Raw genomic sequence first — 20133 nt, forward strand, 5'->3', positions numbered from 1 at the left:
TACTTGGAAATCTCCCTGCGTGCACGCATTGATGTTTTTGCTGAGGACTTCAGAGGGTCGTTGCCGGCTCCTCTGTGCCCCCCCCCCGGCTAACGCCCGGCGGCAAAATACTCCATTGCCTCCGGGAGTTACGCCACTGCCTTGAGACATACTGTACTTCCCTACTTTGCTGCCCTCTCCTCCTTGTACTCTGTTGTAGATAGCAAAGGGAAACCTCCAGGGAAAGTGGAAAGCCATAGTTTGTGTGGGATAGAGGAAAGGGAGGGGACAGGGGAGAAAAGCCAGTGAGTAAGTGAACCTGGAAGATTCAATATCACATAATCACAGGACATAGTACATAGTAGTAGTACATAAGGAGTATGGGAGAGAGGTATTGCAATATTTAAACAAGTCCCTAATTTTATGAAATTTACCAAGCCTTGTAGAAGTCTATGTTTTTTTCTAGTAGCAAGTGATGTGGTACTTTGCAGTACACATACAGTACTAGTAATGAACATGGGTCCTGATTCAATATGGATCACTTGCGCAATCTGCAGGGTCGGGAAACTGCATATATTCTGGTTGGATCCTATGATCACATCGCAATTTTCTCAATGTCTCTGCCTTATTGACAGGCAGTTGCATTTGTGGGGAGGACCAGGGAAGGGGCGGTGTATAGGGGAAACTGTTGTGTGTCTCCCTCAGTGTTCCTGGATTGTGAGGTGTAATTTCCTTGGCCACACAAGCCACTCTGTCTCAGAGGAGCTGGTTGTGATGTTTCTCTATACTGCAATTGCAGCACGGTTTTCAATGATCACAAATGCAGACTGGAGGTGGTATGCTTCTCCTACTGCATTTACATTGCTAAGGATAACATATGCTAAATAAGACCACCAAAAACTGCCCATCTGATCACGGTCCCACGAGCACAGGCAGTCTGTGGCAGTGTAAATCACGTGGAAGTGCTAAAGGGCTATATACTGTATCCTATATAGCAGTGGTTCCCAACCCTGGTCCTCAAGTACCCCCAACAGTGCACGTTTTCCAGGTCACCCAGCAGGTGCACAGATTATTCAGGCACATTATAAAAGATCCACAGGTTATTTCACTGATTCTGTGTGGAGACCTGCAAAACGTGCACTGTTGGGGTACTTGAGGACCAGGGTTGGGAACCACTGCTTTATAGCAAAGAAACTAGAGTTTGTAGTATATCCTACCACGTCTCATGTTTTCATTTTGGCCCATCAGAAATAGAGGATGGCTCTAAGTAAGGGAAAGCAGTGATGGGTAGCTTGACAAATAGAACCTTGTTGATGTTTATACCATCATTATCACCCAACATGTAACATGTAATATACAGTGCAAAACATATAAGGGCCAGAAGTTGACTTAACCACAAGGCACTATGGGCCTTATTCTAGTTCACTCTTAGAGGCAAATTCCTTCTCAGATGGACAAAACCATGTGCACTGCAGGGGGGCAGATGTAACAGGTGCAGATAGAATTAGATTTGGTTGAGTTATTTTGTTTCTGTGCAGGAAAAATACTGACTGCTTTATTTTTACACTGCAATATAGATCTCACTTTGAAGAAAAATCCTCTGAAAAAAAAACTGTGACCTCTAGTTTAAAAGAGAACCAGTATCATCTAAACTGGCACAATCCCTGCTAGGGAATTGAAACTTATTGTATACATTGTTTGACTATGCTTAAGCATACCTCCCAACTGTCACGATTCCGTCGGGACAGTCCCGATTTTCGGGTCCTGTCCCGACGTCCCACCCGCGGCAGGCATTGTCCCGCTGCGGGGGGTGGCAGTTGGGAGACCCCCCAATCTAGTAGAATAGACGCTGTGCGCATGCGCACAGCGTCTATTCTCGTATGAAAATGAGGTCGCGGCTAATTAGCATAAGCCACGCCCTCATTTGCATACGCCCCACCCCCTTTTCGGGCGCTCGCGCGGCTTCGCCGCGCGAGTGTCCCTATTTCCTCCGGACGGAAGTTGGGAGGTATGCTTAAGTATGAACTCTGCTGGTTACATAGTTGCATATAGTCAAAGTCTGACCAGTATTACTGTGATGTTGATTCTTTTCCCCTCAAATAAGGACTGCATTTGCTTAGGCCAGATTACACAATACTTTAAAATCTGTTGGTAGGCTTCCGGTTCCGGAGCTGGAGGAGCAAGCTGCTTTAGCTTAGAGCTCCGTGCCTCCCAGCCTTACCATCGCCGGACCGGACCCGCAAACATCCCAGCAGACCTGCCTGACACACCGCTAAACACCCCAAGACGACCCCCGCTGCCTACCCGATCCGCCTGAGACGCGTCCGCCCGCCCTGACGCCGCGATCCCGGCTCCCTCCCGCAAGCCGCCATTGATCCCAGCCGGCCGCGTCCACGTGACCTGTGGCGCGGCGGCTGCCCCGCTGCTGAGAGAGACGGGGGGAACGGACTTTACCGGCGGGGCGCACCGGACGACCGCCCAGCCTGAATCTTCCAGCCCAGCGACCTTGAAGGGGGCAAACGCCAGGGATCAGCACCCTGTGATCGCCCGCCATTACGCCTGACCGCCCACACCCAAAAGACCGGTGACACGGAGGCGCACGCACACAGCACCGCTGGGGGTCCTGGAAAGGAACTCTGTGATACCAACCACCCCACCCTCAGCCCATTTAACTGTGAGTAACCCATAAGTGGAGGAGACGCCATTACTACTCCCTCCTGACTCCCCCTCCACCCCCCCCACCGCCAAGCCATTGGGAGAGACAGGCCTCTATATACCCAGCCATTTCACTACCCTCATCCCCTGGCTGAATATTACAACAGCCCAGCTACAATGGCCACTATCAAGCCTGATAAGCCACAGGGGACCCCAGCTCCTGAGGATACCCCCAGGCACCGCTCCTCTAGTCGCAGCACTAGAGACAAGATGGCGCCCGCCCCAGCCACTCAACCCCAGAACAAGCAGCCACAGCCTACTGGCAGAGGGAGAAAGGGGACAGACACACTGGAGACTCTGGTGCCTGAGCCACTACCCACGAGCGAGGACTCATCCTCGATACCAGACCCTGGATCACCTACCCTTGCTAGTGCTGCAGATAACCCCCCCCGACCCACAGATGCATCCCCGCTACCACCCCCCCATCAACAACAGGAGCCTCCTATAACATACTCCGCTATGGTGAAAGCCATTCAGGACACAATCACTCCTATAATGGAGGCCCATGCAAACAAGGTAACACAGGCAGTGCAAGACTTAAAGTCTCAATACAAGCAGATGTCTAAGAGGCTCACCACCACCGAACAAGTGGTGGGAGGAGTTTTCCAGGACGTCGCAGAGCTGAAAGATAAGACGACGCTTATGCAGAAAACACAATATCAGATCCAGGCCAAACTAGATGACCTTGAAAACCGATCCCGTAGGAATAATCTGCGAGTGGTGGGACTCCCTGAGTCTCTGAAGGGACAGGCCCTCTTTATCTTTATCCAGACCACACTTCCTGAGCTCCTAGGAATCTCCGAGGAATGTGAGGGAATAATTGTGGAAAGAGCTCACAGAATAGGCCCGCAGAGACCCTCAACTGACTCCCGCCCCCGCCCCGTAATATTCCGATGTTTGAACTTTGTTCATAAGGAGGCGATGTGGACCGCGTCCCGACGCAAAAGAGATCTTACTTGGAACGATACAAAACTATACATCTTCCAGGACTACTCGGCTGAGGTGGCCAGGGCGAGGAAGGAGTTTGCCCCCTTATGTTCACGCCTAGCAAGGAGCAACCGAAAATTTGCTCTGATGTACCCGGCCCGGCTCCGTCTGTTCTCTGGTTCAACGTTTAAAGACTTCTCCACAGTAAAAGACGCGGAGTCCTTCCTACAAGAAGAGAACACTGGGCCGGCCTCCCCATCTTTGTTTTCCCAGGACCAGCCTGCTGATGAAAATAATGACGCCTAAGACGTTTTAGGGTTCATATATCATCTAATGTTAAGTGTTGTTGAGAACTAGAAGTTAATTGAGTTATTGAAAACTTATATAATGCTGTTCTGATACTGAAGTGTCGGGGTGGGAAGAGGGGGTAGGGGGCATTTTTCCTCCCCCCCCCCTTCCCGACTGAACATTGTTTAGATATTTAGATAATTGTTTTCCTTCCATGCTTAATTGGAAACAGGTTTGCTAGGAGTATAGATTAAGCAAATTAATACATTGATAATTGATTGGGTCCGGAATGGCGGGCGAAAGCCCTAATCGACACCTGATGGGTGCCATATAGTACCACCCCAATGAGGCAGAAGAGGCCCATGGTCTGCTGGCTCGGATCTTGGGGCGCCTGCCTGATCTTGCCACACCTGCCACTACCCGGAGGTTATTTAATCGTAGATTGCTATATTTGTATTTGTGTTTATATGTTTGTTTGTCTGTCTGTTTATTGATTTATTTTGAACAGGCGAGGATGGTGAGAGACCCTCTCGTGGGCCATCTTACTGCCACGATAACTTTGTTAATTACCCTTTCTACCCTCATGTTGTTTCCCCTTTTGTGTCAGATTGTGTCTAATGTCATAATTTTTATCCGTAGAATGTTCTTGCTCACAACTAAACTCATAATGATAAGATCAGAAGACGTGGTGGACTCCAGGACCTGTAAGTTGCCTCCCCCTCCCGACTGACAAATGACATTCATTAAGGTTGGTACGATCAATGTGGGGGGCTTCCACTCCCCTGCCAAGCGTAAAAAAATATTACTATACCTATCCAAACTGGCCCTAGACATAGTATTTATCCAGGAAGCCCATCTAATCCCTGCGGAGATCCTAAAACTAAATACCTTGGGATGGGCGGTATTATCTTCAGCCCCATACAATTCAAAAGCTAGAGGGGTGGTCACGTTGATTAGAAGAAACATTCCAACAACAACTCATTCAGCTCAGGCAGACCCTGAGGGGCGCTATACTATACTAGACGTAACTATAAACAACTCCAGATACATTCTGGCTAATATATATGCACCTAATACAAACCAAAGCCAATTCTTCATCACCCTAACAACCAAACTGCTCCCTTACGCCCACCAAAATATAATTCTAGCAGGCGACTTTAACTCAGTGGCATCAGCTGCCTTAGACAGAAATACCACATCCTCTACCAGGCGTACTAACCCTAAGTATGGGATCCAATACCTCCTCACGCAGCTGCAACTAATAGATGTGTGGAGGGCATGCCACCCTATTGAAAGGGAATACACTTGCCTTTCGGCAGCACATGGCACTCTCTCGAGAATCGACTATGTGCTGATTTCCTCTTCCCTTTTCCCCGGGGTGGAGGGATCAGAACTTGAACCCATAACAATCTCGGACCATGGTGTCTGCTGGATGGCGGTGGCAACGTCTGTAGATAGGGGACCAGTTAAACAGTGGAGATTCCCATCCCAGTTAACAGATACCCCATCTTTCCGTAACATGTTAGAAGCGTCCTGGATGGACTACACAAACAATAATCCCCAATCAGAAGAAGATTCCCCCTCCCTATTTTGGCAGGCCTCCAAACCTGTCATCAGGGGAAATATCATGTCTTACCAGGCTAAGCATAGAAAAGACTCCCAGAAACTATATATTGAAGCCCAGTCACGCCTCACTGAGGCTTACCATAATTTCCAGACTTCCCCTACACTAGCAAATAAAACCAAATACACCGACCAGAAAGCACTCTTTGATGCCCTACTGGTTCAACTAGAGACCAAACTCACTTTCCTGTCTCGGGCAAGATTCCATAGATACGGTAATAGATCTAACCGACTGATGTCTAACCTGCTTAGAGGCCAACATCCCCCCTCGATCATACAAGCCCTACGTAGAAAAGATGGCACAGTGATCCATTCCGGACAACAAATAACTGAAACACTACATGAGTTTTACGAGACACTCTACGCCCCCCCACACACAGATAAACAACAAAGGGCAACGTTTTGGGAACCACTCTCACACCCAACACTAGATACTGACTCATCCAATACCCTGATAACCCCTATCACAGAGGAAGAGGTACTGGCCACGATTCAGGCACTCAAAACAGGAAAGTCCCCAGGCCCGGACGGCCTGTCCAACGAATACTACAAACTACTTGCTCCCAAGATTGTCAAACCACTTGCGGCCCTATTTAATTTAATACTACAAGGCTCCCCCCCCCCCCCTATACTTCAATTCGGCCATCCTTAAAATTATTCATAAACCCGGCAGAGACCCACTACTCCCAAGCTCTTATCGCCCTATTTCACTCCTTAATACGGACTATAAAATTTTTACGAAAATACTAGCGGACAGGCTCAAGTTCAAACTTCCCTCCCTGGTTCACCCCGACCAAACGGGATTTGTATGGGGCAGGCATTCTGCACTTAATGTGCGTAAAGCACTAACAGTCATGCAGTGGGTGGAATCCACAGACAACTCTGAGCATTGCGCTCTACTATCCCTAGACGCCGAGAAGGCTTTTGACCTCGTTACGTGGGACCACTTATTCTTTACAATGGAAAAGTTTGGGCTACCGGGGGAGTTCACCCGCACGGTTAAACTACTATACTCGGGATCATCTTCCCAAATACTATCAAATAACTATATGTCTAGACCCATACCACTATTTAGGGGGACCAGGCAGGGCTGTCCCCTGTCTCCCCTACTGTTTGCCCTGGCAGTAGAACCGCTAGCTATAGCATTGAGAACCTCTGAAGACTTTACAGGTGTGCGGGTGGGCTCCTCCGAGGTCAGGCTAAGTCTCTTCGCGGACGATATACTATTATTCATATCTAAACCCAATACCTCCATCCCAGCGATCCAGCGTATTATATCACATTTTTCCCATTTCTCTGGCTTTCGAGTGAATTATGACAAATCCAGACTGCTACCACTCTCAACCCCTGACACAACACCAGACACACCTCAGCACACCTCGCAATTCACTGTATGCACACACACACTCAAATACCTAGGAGTCCTGCTCCCAAGAAAATTGAAAGATCTCTATAACGCTAATATTCCCCCCTCCCTTAGCTCGGTTGACAAATTGCTATCCGGCTGGATGGAATTACCCTTATCATTGGCAGGCAGAATCACAGTAATTAAGACGATAGCCTTCCCTAAGCTGTCCTATCTTCTGCAGATGTTGCCACTTCAAATCCACAGCGCCGACCTACAGAAACTCAAAACCCTATACCTTAAATTTACATGGGCAGGGAAGAAGGCCCGCATACCATTTAGTAGACTTAAACTAAGTAAATCAGATGGCGGATTTGGCATGCCTGATATACAAGCCTTTTCACAGGCAGCCCATTTTAGATATATCACTGACTGGTTCACCTCTAGATCGGAGTATACCATCCCCACATTAGAAAAGCAGATATTCAACCAGTATTCCCCGGCAGCCCTGTTACATGCCCCGATAAGACTTATCCCCAAGACAATTAGAGATTCCATCCTGTTCAAGGCGACTTACAGGTCCTGGAGGCAAATCAACAGGGCCGTACATAGACGATTCACCTCCTCACCATTTACCACCCTTTGGGGTAACCCCTTATTCCCCCCTGGTCTGGAGAGTGTGGAGTTTCTCGGCTGGAGGGACAAGGGCATCACATGCATACGCAAAATATTTGACCCAGGGGGCGGAGTACTCCCATTCTCAGCGTTGCAGGAGAGATTTGAGCTGCCGCACAGACAGTTCTACATGTACCTCCAGTCGAGACATTTTGCGCAAACACACCTAAAATCAATGGACAGGGAGGCTGATGTGGACCCAATATCAGATCTATTGAGACCAGACTGTATACTGGGATATAGAATTAAATATTTATATTCTGCGCTGATAGCGACAGATAAGGAGACACACTACCAGCAACTCCAAACTAAATGGATCAAGGATATTCCAGACATATCACCTGTAGCAACTATACTTAAAAAACTCCCAGTCACCATGAAGCACTTGCAGTCGGTTGCTTTACAAGAGACCCACACAAAGTTTTTAAATAGGGCATACATAGCCCCGGTACAGAGGGCACATTTTGTCCCCAGTGATACGGGAAGATGTTATAAGTGTCAAAAAACAGACGCCTCGTATTTCCACAACTTCTGGGAATGCAGGAAAATCAGAACCTTTTGGGACAAAGTAATAAATTTTGTCAACTCTACATACTCTCTGAGGCTCCGGAAGCAGCCGACTGCATGCTTATTCTTATACTTTAGAGATTGGGACCTTGGTCCAAACAAGGCCCGGATCATCCCGACTCTTACTATTATATTAACGATTGCAAAAAAATTGATTTTAACACATTGGATACATAGGACTTCCCCATCCATCATGGAGTTAAAGCGAAATATCTTAAACACATTGTTCTATGAGAGACAGGCGCTGAGGGCCGATCTTGAGAAAGGAGCAGGACGCTTCTATAAAAAATGGGGGCTCTATATCAGCAGCTTAGATCAGCTAACACAAAATAGAATCCAAAAAATGTTTGAGTCTACGACCTGGTACCTGCTCAGGCAACTATCTACTTAAATGAAACTAGCTTGGTGATACCACCCGCGTTTTCATTGGCAACAAGAAGAAAAAAAAAAAGAGTCACGTCATTAGAACCTTCCAAACGGACAACTTAAATAAGGACTTTTCGTTTAATTGGGCTGCTGTCTGACGTCTCCCCCTCCCCTCCCCTACCCTCCTAATACTTTCCTACCCCATCTCCCCTGTTAGATTCATAGATAGGATTAAGAGATTCATTGATTTGTGAGACAGATAGTGTTAACTATAAGGATTATTACACCTAAGAATCCATGTGGACCCCATGGGACTTGCTCCCATGATTGCTCGTAGCCATTTTGACTATAATACAATTAAGTTTTATAAGTAAGACAACTCTATGGAAATGTTGTGTATATTGGTGTATTTGTGTAAGTATGCCATAACACCTGATGCTCTGAACAAAGAGATACATGGTTATACCTAAATATTCCCATATGGCGACTATGTCTCACAATATATGTATCTGTATATTTTATTCTCTTCCTTATGTACTAAATAATTGAAAAATACAATAAAATTGTTTTTCAAAAAAAAAAAAAAAATCTGTTGGTAAAATCAGCACCTCATGATGTTCTTCTTTTAAGCAGTAAAAGTCTGTAACAGAGTGTATACTGTATGACTAAGGCCGAGTGAGCAGCTTACCAGAAACACAAATGTACATGCTGAGTTGGGAATAGAATACTGCTTGACCCTTTTTCCTCATTAGCAGTGACACGGTAGCAGCAGTAGGGCCAATGACAGTCGCTTGAGGGCAAGTTATTGAGAAATAATAAAAGTTAATTTTTAAACCTGCACAATATACCCAGGAATAGACCATCCCATTTCCTTCTCTATGTGTGACTAGCACCTCAACTGCCAACACAGTCCCATTTAAGGACTCTGCCCCCATAGAAGGGCTCCAACTAAGGAGTCGTTACAACGGTGAGTGTCATTTCTGAGCTTGTACCAAGACACCCCACCCCAAATCTATACCTGATATATAAAACATCCCGGTGGATGTTTATAACCAATTACTATATGTAATCTCAGCTAAAGAGTGCCCCAAAAAAGAGAGTCTTTTTTCTTCTTCTTCCTGCAGATAGAATTAGATTTGGGTGAGTTATTTTGTTTCTGTGCAGGGTAAATACTGACTGCTTTATTTTTACACTGCAATATAGATCTCACTAAAGGCCCATACAGACACAAAGATGTGCTAGTAACGACACATCGTTGACGACCGTCGTTTGCTATCACCTTGATAGTGCAAAACGAACGACAAGCTAAAATTCAAAACAAAAGCGAAAAACGATGTCATACGACGGGCGACGAACGATGACCGATGATCAACGATCTGTGGTCGTCGAGGTCCATTTTATCAATCTGTCAGTCAAAAAAATGGGCAGGAATGTGGGCAGGATTATGTACAGTAAATAAATAGGCTCGGCCATTTTAAACTCTCTGCATTTGATGCTCTGTGCTAGTTCTGTGAGGATTATTCCTGCTGAACGCTTTCGCAGTGCTATCTTTTGTGTTTCTTTCTGCAATGGTTCCTTATCGGTACAAAGTGATGGCAGCGTATGTTGGAGTCGCTTTGTTAGTGGACAAGGAGAGATTGAAGAAACGTAAAAGGTTTCGTTCTTGCTGGTCAAAGAAGTGGCTCCAGAAGAGAGATTCGCTCTCTCACATGGTTCTGCTTTCTGAGATCCACGAGGACTGTCCTGACGATTTCAGAAATTTTCTCCGCATGGATGATGCCACGTTCACGGAGTTGTTGGAACTGGTTAGGCCTCATATCCAGAAGCAGGATACAAGGATGCGCAAGGCAATTCCTGCGGAGGAGAGACTGATCGCCACTCTGCGATTCCTGGCGACCGGCAGGTCCTTACAGGATATGAAGTTTGGAGCGGTCATTCAGTGGCGTAAGTTCATATCAGGTGCCCGGAGGCGACATCGATGGTAGTGCCCCCAACCACACATATACACATCGGTGACCCCCAGATAACACAGATCGGGAGCAAATGCAGGATTTTATTAAGGGGGTTTCCAGATATACTGTGTGTGTGTCAACATTTTGGTGAGGGCATCGGGTGTAGCCAAGATTTAAGGATTGGCGTGCTGAAATATATATATATATATATATATATATATATATATATATATATAAAGTATAGACCAAGGGTTTGTAACGGACCCTAAGGAATAAGGCGGCACTCCACGGATTTTAGTAAAGTTCAGGTGAGGATTTTATTGTCAGTAGACAGTATACATGTTGCCAGTCGTCAACGTTTCAAGGCCCCCTGGGCCTTTTCATCAGGACGTGCAAATCGGTGCATAAAGTGCGGTGCAGTGAAAAAAGATGCAGGAAAATGAATATTCTTACCTATAAGTAGCCTTGTCTGTGTCAAACGTTGACGACTGGCAACATGTATACTGTCTACTGACAATAAAATCCTCACCTGAACTTTACTAAAATCCGTGGAGTGCCGCCTTATTCCTTAGGGTCCGTTACAAACCCTTGGTCTATACTTTATGTCAATTGGAAGGAAAGGCACCACGGTATATGACTCCTCGTCCGGAGTGCCGAACAAATCCTCCGCTATATATATATATATATATATATATATATATATATATATATATATATATAGTGTGTGTGTGTGTGTGTCTCTATCCACTTTACAAAGGTAAAGTGGATAGAGACACACACACACACACACACACTATATATATATATATATATATATATATTCCAGCACTCCAATCATTAAATCTTGGCTACACCCGATGCCCTCAGAAGAAAGAGGGGAGAGAGAGAAGTATTAAGAGGAGAGACATGGAGTGGAAGTGCCAGTGAGAGCAGTTACCTGGAGGGGGTCCGCATTATCTCTCCAGCCAGGCAACGCAACGGCTCTGCTGGAGCACTGGCGTCTGCCGGGCTCCTATGGTCGGCTGTGTCACCCACATCCTATTGAATGCGGCGTCGGCAGGTGCGAGAGGTAGGGGGTGCGGCGGCCGCGGGACTGCGGTAGGGTTCAGCTTGTAGGGAGGAGGGGAAGTGTCGGAGCCTGGTAGCCAATCAGTGCAGGGCTTTTGTGCAGGAGAAGGGGAGCGAATCAATACTTCAGAGGAGCTGCGCTGCGCTTCCTCTGGTTCAGCAAGCCCAAGCTGCTGGAAGCTGATGCAGCCACTTTAAACAAAGCCTGCTGTGCGCCTGAGCTCCTTCATCTCCCCAGCTGGGCTGATAGATTGACACGCAAGGGGGTTTCAACATACTTGGAAATCTCCCTGCGTGCACGCATTGATGTTTTTGCTGAGGACTTCAGAGGGTCGTTGCCGGCTCCTCTGTGCCCCCCCCCCGGCTAACGCCCGGCGGCAAAATACTCCATTGCCTCCGGGAGTTACGCCACTGCGGTCATTTCCCCACAGTCTCTTGGTCTCATTATACTAGAGACATGCAAGGCTATCTACAGTGTCCTTCGTGAGCAGTACTTCCAGGTAATAATAATTTACTTATTTTGTATGTTTTGTTTGTAGATTTTGAAATATTATTTTTTAACTAATCTAGAATGTTGAAATTATTGCATCCGTTATGGATTACTCCTCCAGCAATGTGCAAAATGTGTTTTCCCTCCATGTGGTTGCAGCTGCAATGATAGTATATTTGCATATTTAAACCCCCATATACTGCAGTTATTTTTGCCAACCAGTGTAATGTGAATCCACAGTGTTTAGGCAGAGTGTTGGTGCTAGTGTTGTGCCTACCTGTTGCTTTCTATACTGCATTTCCCTGGTGCAACTGTTGTTTTTGCTGCCTGGTGCTTTCTATACTGCATTTCCCTGGTGCAACTATCTTTTAGCCTGCCTGGTGCTTTCTATACTGCATTTCCCTGGTGCAACTGTTGTTTTTGCTGCCTGGTGCTTTCTATACTGCATTTCCCTGGTGCAACTGTTGTTTTTGCTGCCTGGTGCTTTCTATACTGCATTTCCCTGGTGCAACTATCTTTTAGCCTGCCTGGTGCTTTCTATACTGCATTTCCCTGGTGCAACTATCTTTTAGCCTGCCTGGTGCTTTCTATACTGCATTTCCCTGGTGCAACTGTTGTTTTTGCTGCCTGGTGCTTTCTATACTGCATTTCCCTGGTGCAACTGTTGTTTTTGCTGCCTGGTGCTTTCTATACTGCATTTCCCTGGTGCAACTATCTTTTAGCCTGCCTGGTGCTTTCTATACTGCATTTCCCTGGTGCAACTATCTTTTAGCCTGCCTGGTGCTTTCTATACTGCATTTCCCTGGTGCAACTGTTGTTTTTGCTGCCTGGTGCTTTCTATACTGCATTTCCCTGGTGCAACTATCTTTTAGCCTGCCTGGTGCTTTCTATACTGCATTTCCCTGGTGCAACTATCTTTTAGCCTGCCTGGTGCTTTCTATACTGCATTTCCCTGGTGCAACTGTTGTTTTTGCTGCCTGGTGCTTTCTATACTGCATTTCCCTGGTGCAACTATCTTTTAGCCTGCCTGGTGCTTTCTATACTGCATTTCCCTGGTGCAACTATCTTTTAGCCTGCCTGGTGCTTTCTATACTGCATTTCCCTGGTGCAACTGTTGTTTTTGCTGCCTGGTGCTTTCTATACTGCATTTCCCTGGTGCAACTATCTTTTAGCCTGCCTGGTGCTTTCTATACTGCATTTCCCTGGTGCAACTATCTTTTAGCCTGCCTGGTGCTTTCTATACTGCATTTCCCTGGTGCAACTATCTTTTAGCCTGCCTGGTGCTTTCTATACTGCATTTCCCTGGTGCAACTGTTGTTTTTGCTGCCTGGTGCTTTCTATACTGCATTTCCCTGGTGCAACTATCTTTTAGCCTGCCTGGTGCTTTCTATACTGCATTTCCCTGGTGCAACTATCTTTTAGCCTGCCTGGTGCTTTCTATACTGCATTTCCCTGGTGCAACTGTTGTTTTTGCTGCCTGGTGCTTTCTATACTGCATTTCCCTGGTGCAACTGTGTTTTAGGCTGGCCGCTGTTGATTGTAGTGCAATTACCTGGTGTTATTTCGTTCCCCTTCTCATATACTCTTGTTCTTTTGCAGTTACCGTCCTCAGAGGAAGAGTGGCTCAAGGTCGCAGCAGATGTCCGTGACAAGTGGAATTTTCCGAACTGTGGTGGAGCTGTCGACGGGAAACACGTGGAGATAATTCCTCCACACAATTCTGGGTCCTTGTATTATAATTACAAGGGATACTTTAGTATTGTTATGATGGCCATTGTGGATGCCAATTACAGGTTCCTCTACGTGGACGTGGGAAAAAATGGTCGTGCCTCGGATGGTGGTTCCTTTAAGGACACCCTATTTTACCGCAGCCTTATTTCTGATAGCCTCCATCTGCCCACATCCTCTCAGTGTACAAATGGCATGAACTTTGTATTTGTTGCTGACGAGGCCTTTGCCTTACACAAACATGTGATGAAGCCCTATGCCAAAAGGGGGCTAACTCAGGAAAGAAGAATTTTTAATTACAGACTATCGCGAGCGCGCAGGACAGTTGAGAACGCCTTTGGGATTCTGAGTAATCGCTTTCGAGTATTCCACACAGCGATAAATCTGCGCATGGACAAGATTAACTGGGTGGTCTTGGCGTGCTGTGCCCTTCATAATCTACTGCGCACAAAGAAAATGGCCCGCCACCACCCATCCCATACTGAACCTCCCGAACCACTTCAGCCACAAACCCCTACACCTGCAGTGGGGTTCACTGAACTCCAACGTTCAGGGGCTACTGGTGTGTCTACCACTGAGGCAAAAAGAATCAGGGAGCAGTATACTGCTTACTTTAATGGGGAGGGTGCAGTGTCCTGGCAAAATGATGTCGTGTGATATGATTATATTACAAATGTATCATACAATGTTTAAAGTACCATGTTTTAACTTCAAATTATATTGTTGTTTGTTCAAAACTGAATGTGTTCCCATTTGTTTTGTAATGTATTCTTTTGTTTTCCATGACATGTACAACTCTCAAATAGGTGTCATATATGGGTCCAACAGTAGGGATCCCAGCAGGCATTATGCCGTTGACGGGATATTGACCCCTGCTTTGGAAAATGCGTATAGGGCAGGTCATTGTTTATTTAACTGGGGAGTGGCGACAGCAAGGAGGAAGCAATCGTTCACCCTCTGAATACCGGCCATGGGTTGTGAACAGGTATGGAGCTTGTCCATTGTCCCTTGTGTGCCCCGCTGTTGATGTTTTCATAATAGGGATACCAACCCAGGTAAATAGCCCCATCCACTAGCCCTCTCCCCTCACACCATCCACTCACCTGCTCATCTTGTATAAGAAAATACAATTGTTTTCAGTGAAAAACTTTATGTAAAAATTTAAATTTTTACATATACAATTATTAAATAAGTCTCATAAAATAGAAAAGAATTGACAATAAATTGTCATGAGATAAAACATTTCCCAACCAATGGAAAATAATATTTAACAAAGTGCAAACATGTGTTTGTTGAGTACAATGGCCCACATACAGTGGAATGCCACAGGCAAGGTGATATGTACAATGGGGCAGATGTATTAAGCCTGACAAAGAGATAAACTGGAGTTAAATTGCAAGGAGATAACGCACCAGCCAATCAACTCCAAACTGCCATATTTCAAACACAGCCGATTGGCTGATGCGGTATCTCCTTCCTCCAGTTTATCTCTTTGCCAGGCTTAATACATCTGGCCCAATGACCCACATACAGTGGAATGCCACAGGCAAGGTGATATGTACAATGGGGCAGATGTATTAAGCCTGACAAAGAGATAAACTGGAGTTAAATTGCAAGGAGATAACGCACCAGCCAATCAACTCCAAACTGCCATATTTCAAACACAGCCGATTGGCTGATGCGGTATCTCCTTCCTCCAGTTTATCTCTTTGCCAGGCTTAATACATCTGGCCCAATGGCCCACATACAGTGGAATGCCACAGGCAAGGTGATATGTTCCATTCCCCAACATCAACGAAGAAAGTGCAACCGCATGAACAGATTTTTTTTAGAAAAATGCTTGCAACAGCAACTGTTATTTTACATTTGCAACAAACCAGGCTCATCACCTTGCAGAGTGGCATGGGCACTCATCCAAGCGGAGCAGGTGCTACTTGAGGAACTATAGGTAGGTGATGATGTTGGGGAGTGATCACTCAAGGCAAATTGGTTGTTTGGGTTTTGTGTACAATTATTCGGTGTAGGTGGATATGACGGATAATGTGGATTGGTTGGTGGTGGGAGAGGTGGCCAATGCAATGTCTGCGATGGTAATATGGGGCTCTCTGGTAATTTACCATTTTGAGCACATATTAGCGCATCGTATACAATGCTTTTAAAACGAAGACGTTGGAACGGATCCAACGACTGCAGTTCAGATGCGATGTTCATTCCAAAATTTTCATGTTCATCTGGGGGCTTCTGAAGAACCTGTTCTGCACGCCTCAGAAATTGCTCGGCAGACAATGGTGCAGAGCTCGTACTCTGTGCAGTAACCCGACGTCTTCTTGGCGGTGGTGGGCGACTTGGTTGCGGAGGAGATGGCTCTGCGTCAACTAAATCGACATCTGTAGGCTCGCTGATGGAGACATCATGGTCGCTCCCTGGTGCTGGCTATAATAAAGGTATACAAAAATAAATTACACAAACTTTCAAAATGGTATTGAGCCGAATAACCATGACACACAAAATTGTTGAACTACACATGCCAGCATGCACTGCATCATTTTTTTTTTTTTTAAATCAACAAAAAATATTTGTAGTGCTTATCGTCATGTGCATTTAACAACAGATGGAGTGTATAGTTATAAAAAAAATCTTGAATGATGTTTGTCCTTTGTACATATACTTACCACCTCATCTTGATTCTCGACAACTACCGGTGGCATATCCCCCATCATCGAGCAATGAGATTGAGTCCTGGGCTCATCCTCAAGGGTGAACAGGAGAAGATTGTAGTACCACAACGTGGGCTTTCTGACTTCATCCGCCCCTGCTCCCGAATGCTGTGACTCCTTCACTCTCTTGTGTTCTTTTAAAAACACGGTTCTGAAATTTTGAATCTTCTTTTTGACCCATTTCAAATCCGCTTGACTTTTACGGACTTTACAGTACTCAATGAGCTGCTGGTATGCCTTCGCTTTTTTGTCCTTGTTTGCATAGTCTTTGGAGGTGATTTTCCACAGACATTCATGGGACTGATACAGTTCCAGGAATCCAGTCCAGTGGTCTTGTTCAGTGATTTCAGCTGACATGTCTGTAAATGACAAAAGGATTCAATATACAATATTTTTAAAATATTTGCACCAGGCAGGCGGAAGCACTTTGCACCAGGCACTACATGCATAGAATTCACCAGGTAGGCAGCAACACTTTGCACCAGGCACTGCATGCATAGAATTCACCAGGTAGGCAGCAACACTTTGCACCAGGCACTGCATGCATAGAATTCACCAGGTAGGCAGCAACACTTTGCACCAGGCACAGCACTCACAAAATGCACCAGGCAGGCGGAAGCACTTTGCACCAGGCACTGCATGCATAGAATTCACCAGGTAGGCAGCAACACTTTGCACCAGGCACAGCACTCACAAAATGCACCAGGCATTGGATATGGGTTTGTTTATCTCCAGGGCTAGCCAGTCACCCATTCAGCATCCCACCACACAAGGCCAAACCACCCACCCCCACAACATAAATAACTACAAACATGAAGCGCTCAGCACATACTGTACTACATACTACTCTACTACATAGCAGCGGCCACCCTACCCTCACCACCACACGAATAAACTCACCAATTTATTGAAGAATCCACCCCTGCCGTGTCCTGCTACGCACGCTGGTTCTCCTGATGCCATCCGCAGCGAAATGGCGCCTGGGAGGTTCCTGGGAGTGGCTACATCGCTTTCCGTCGCTCGTTGTCCGTCGTTTTTCATTGTTTGCCGTCTTCGGCACTGTACGATGTAAACGATGATAGACGAATTGACCTGCATGCAAGGGCGATGACAGACATGATGACCGACTTGCGGGGACGCGCATCGTCGTTTATCGTCCATCGTTTAATGCTAAAAATGTGTACGATACCAAACGATGTTAAACGATTAACGACCATGGATAATCGCTCAAAATCGTTGCAAGGGGGTTAAATGAATGGAATCTTTCATAGTCGTGGGCATAGGATCTTTGTGTCTGTATGGGCCTTTAGAAGAAAAACCCCACACTAATCTAACTCTCTCTGCACATGTTACATCTGCCTCACCTGCAGTGCACATGGTTTTGTCCATTTGAGAAGGAATTTGCCTCTAAGAGCGAAATAGAATAAGGGCCTATAATCCTTAAGGAATATAGGCAGCAACTCTGTGATAAATAAAACCAGGACACCTACCATAGTCTTCTGCTCCCCCCCTCAAAGCAGAGCTATAGGATAACCTTCCTGTGCTAGAGAAACTGTGCTAGCCTACACCATCAACAAGTATGCCATCACAGTATTTGGTCCCATTATAAAGAAGAAACCAGCCCGAAATGATCAAACAAATTGAAGTCACAATAGGGAATTGCTAGAAAATAAAATACAGAGCCCTCCAACACTACCAAACCCACTGATAATTACTGGTGCTGTTCCTATCTCCCTGGATGTGGAGACCAGGCCAGTGAGGAACGTTGAACCCCTAAAAATATTGGGTACTTGTGTATTATCACGGCGCCCACCTTTCCCATCGTAGGGCATTGTACAACCAAAAATTTGCATCGCATCGCGATTGGACCCGATTTTTAATCGTACAGGCACCCAGATGCCTGATTCCTATGTTAAATGCCCCCCCCCAGACCCGATTTTTTATTGTATACCCACCCTGATGGGTAATGACTATGTTAAATGCCAATTGTTCCACTATCAACGCCAACCCGAAGCGTGGCGAGCGTCCTCCGACCTTTTCATACCCCCACTATCCACGTCGGCGTGGAGTTGACTTTATATAGTGTTGCGAGCACAGCGAGCCTGAAGCGTGGCGAGCCCCGTGAGGGGATGCGGATTACTTCACATATATTCCGCGTCCGCTCGCTGCGCTCGCCACACTATATAAAATCAACTCCACACCGACGTGGATAGTGGGGGTATGAAAAGGTCGGAGGACACTGCGCTCGTCACGCTTCGGGTTGGCGTTGATAGTGGGGTGGCGTTAACAATGGGGGGGGGGCATTTAACATAGTCATTATCCATCAGGGTGGGTATACAATCAAAAATCGGGTCGGGGGGGGGGGCATTTACCATGGGGATAAGCCCAAATCGGGCATGATCGCGTCGCATCGCATGCCATTATAATGGCATGCGATGCAACGCGATATTAAAATTGTATGCTCACGTCCGGGGAAAGGCTCAAATCGGATCCCATCGCATACCTTAATTAGTGGCATGCCGTGATGGACGCCGTGATAATACTTAATTAGATGGACGCCGTGATAATACACAAGTACCAAATATTGCACCCCGGTTGTCTTGCTTTAATGGTAAATGATCCATTAGAATTATATTTCCCAAAATGTTTGTTCAAGACAATCTAACTCATTTTAAGGATATTTATGCTTCAGCACATGTGATTTAATGAATGCTTATCCATGGATATCCTTAAACCTTGGACTGTTAGGCCGGTTTCACACACTCCGGCTCCTGCCGGACGGCGAAATCCCGCACGGCCAGGGAGCCTTGCCGCACACAGTACTTTATCATGGAGGGGATGGCCACAGCCCGGCAGCCGTCCCTTCCAGTGGCAGGATCCGGCTGCAACCGTGCGGCCGAGCCGTGGTCGTCCCGTGTGAATGGACACAATAGTGTCCATTCACAACTAATGTGTGCGGCACGGCTCCCTGGCCGTGCGGGATTTCACTGTCCGGCAGGAGCCGGAGTGTGTAAAACCAGCCTTAGGATGCACTAGAGACAGTTTTAGAACCCCTTTTTTACATGATTTGGTTAGACCTTGTTGCATTATACAGTACTAAAATAGCATAATATTCTAATAAAACTCATGTATGATTGTTAAATGAACTTTTTTTTTTTTATTTCTTTATTTGTATACACCAAAGAACATTTGACATCAAAAACATTGCTTTACAATTTGTATATAGGCCAAATTGCACAGTCCAAATCGCAAGTGCACAGTCAAAATCGTCTTCATACACTTCAAGGGGAAATCGCATAGTCAAAATCAGCCACAGACAATATCTTACAGTGTGTATGCACCTTTAGTCGCTCTATAGCAAGTTGTTTCTTGTGTTAGCCGAAATGTGAATAGTTTACAGTAAGGGGAGTCCTTGCTTCCTCCACAATTCACAAGTAAATATGGATTAATCTCATCTCTCGCTCCATATGGCTTTCCAATGGGGTTTCTACAAGTAGCACAAACCGACTGGAAGGAGAAGAAAAATACAGCAGCACGCTCCCATAGAGATGACTGAAGCTTACTGAATATAGTGAAGCAGAAGTCTTAATTCAGAAGACAGGCTGTCACTTTCCGGAATTGTGGGTTCTGATAGCTTGAAGTAACACATGGTGGTTGTATGGTAACTGAATTACCTGTTCAACATGGTCAAAA

General features: G+C 46.0%; 1 protein-coding gene across 2 annotated transcripts; it reads right to left on the bottom strand.

The window, feature by feature from the left end:
- Positions 1 to 15274: 15274 nt before the first annotated feature.
- LOC146074794 (uncharacterized) lies at positions 15275 to 17498 on the bottom strand. 2 transcript variants are annotated; one of them, XM_083183302.1, is made up of 3 exons: positions 17341 to 17498; positions 16396 to 16799; positions 15275 to 16156 (listed from the first exon to the last, which is right to left on the bottom strand). In XM_083183302.1, exons 2-3 carry the CDS (start codon positions 16795 to 16797, stop codon positions 15584 to 15586), a joined length of 975 nt encoding a protein of 324 aa, XP_083039428.1. In that variant the 5' UTR covers positions 16798 to 16799; positions 17341 to 17498; the 3' UTR covers positions 15275 to 15583. The 2 variants fall into 2 exon arrangements, with proteins under 2 accessions (XP_083039428.1, XP_083039429.1); XM_083183303.1 differs by lacking the exon at positions 17341 to 17498 and having other exon boundaries at positions 16396 to 17050.
- Between the last annotated feature and the right edge of the window lie 2635 nt (positions 17499 to 20133).

This window comes from Crinia signifera, chromosome 4, assembly GCF_055691185.1.
Source record: "Crinia signifera chromosome 4, ASM5569118v1, whole genome shotgun sequence".
NCBI lineage: Eukaryota > Metazoa > Chordata > Amphibia > Anura > Myobatrachidae > Crinia > Crinia signifera.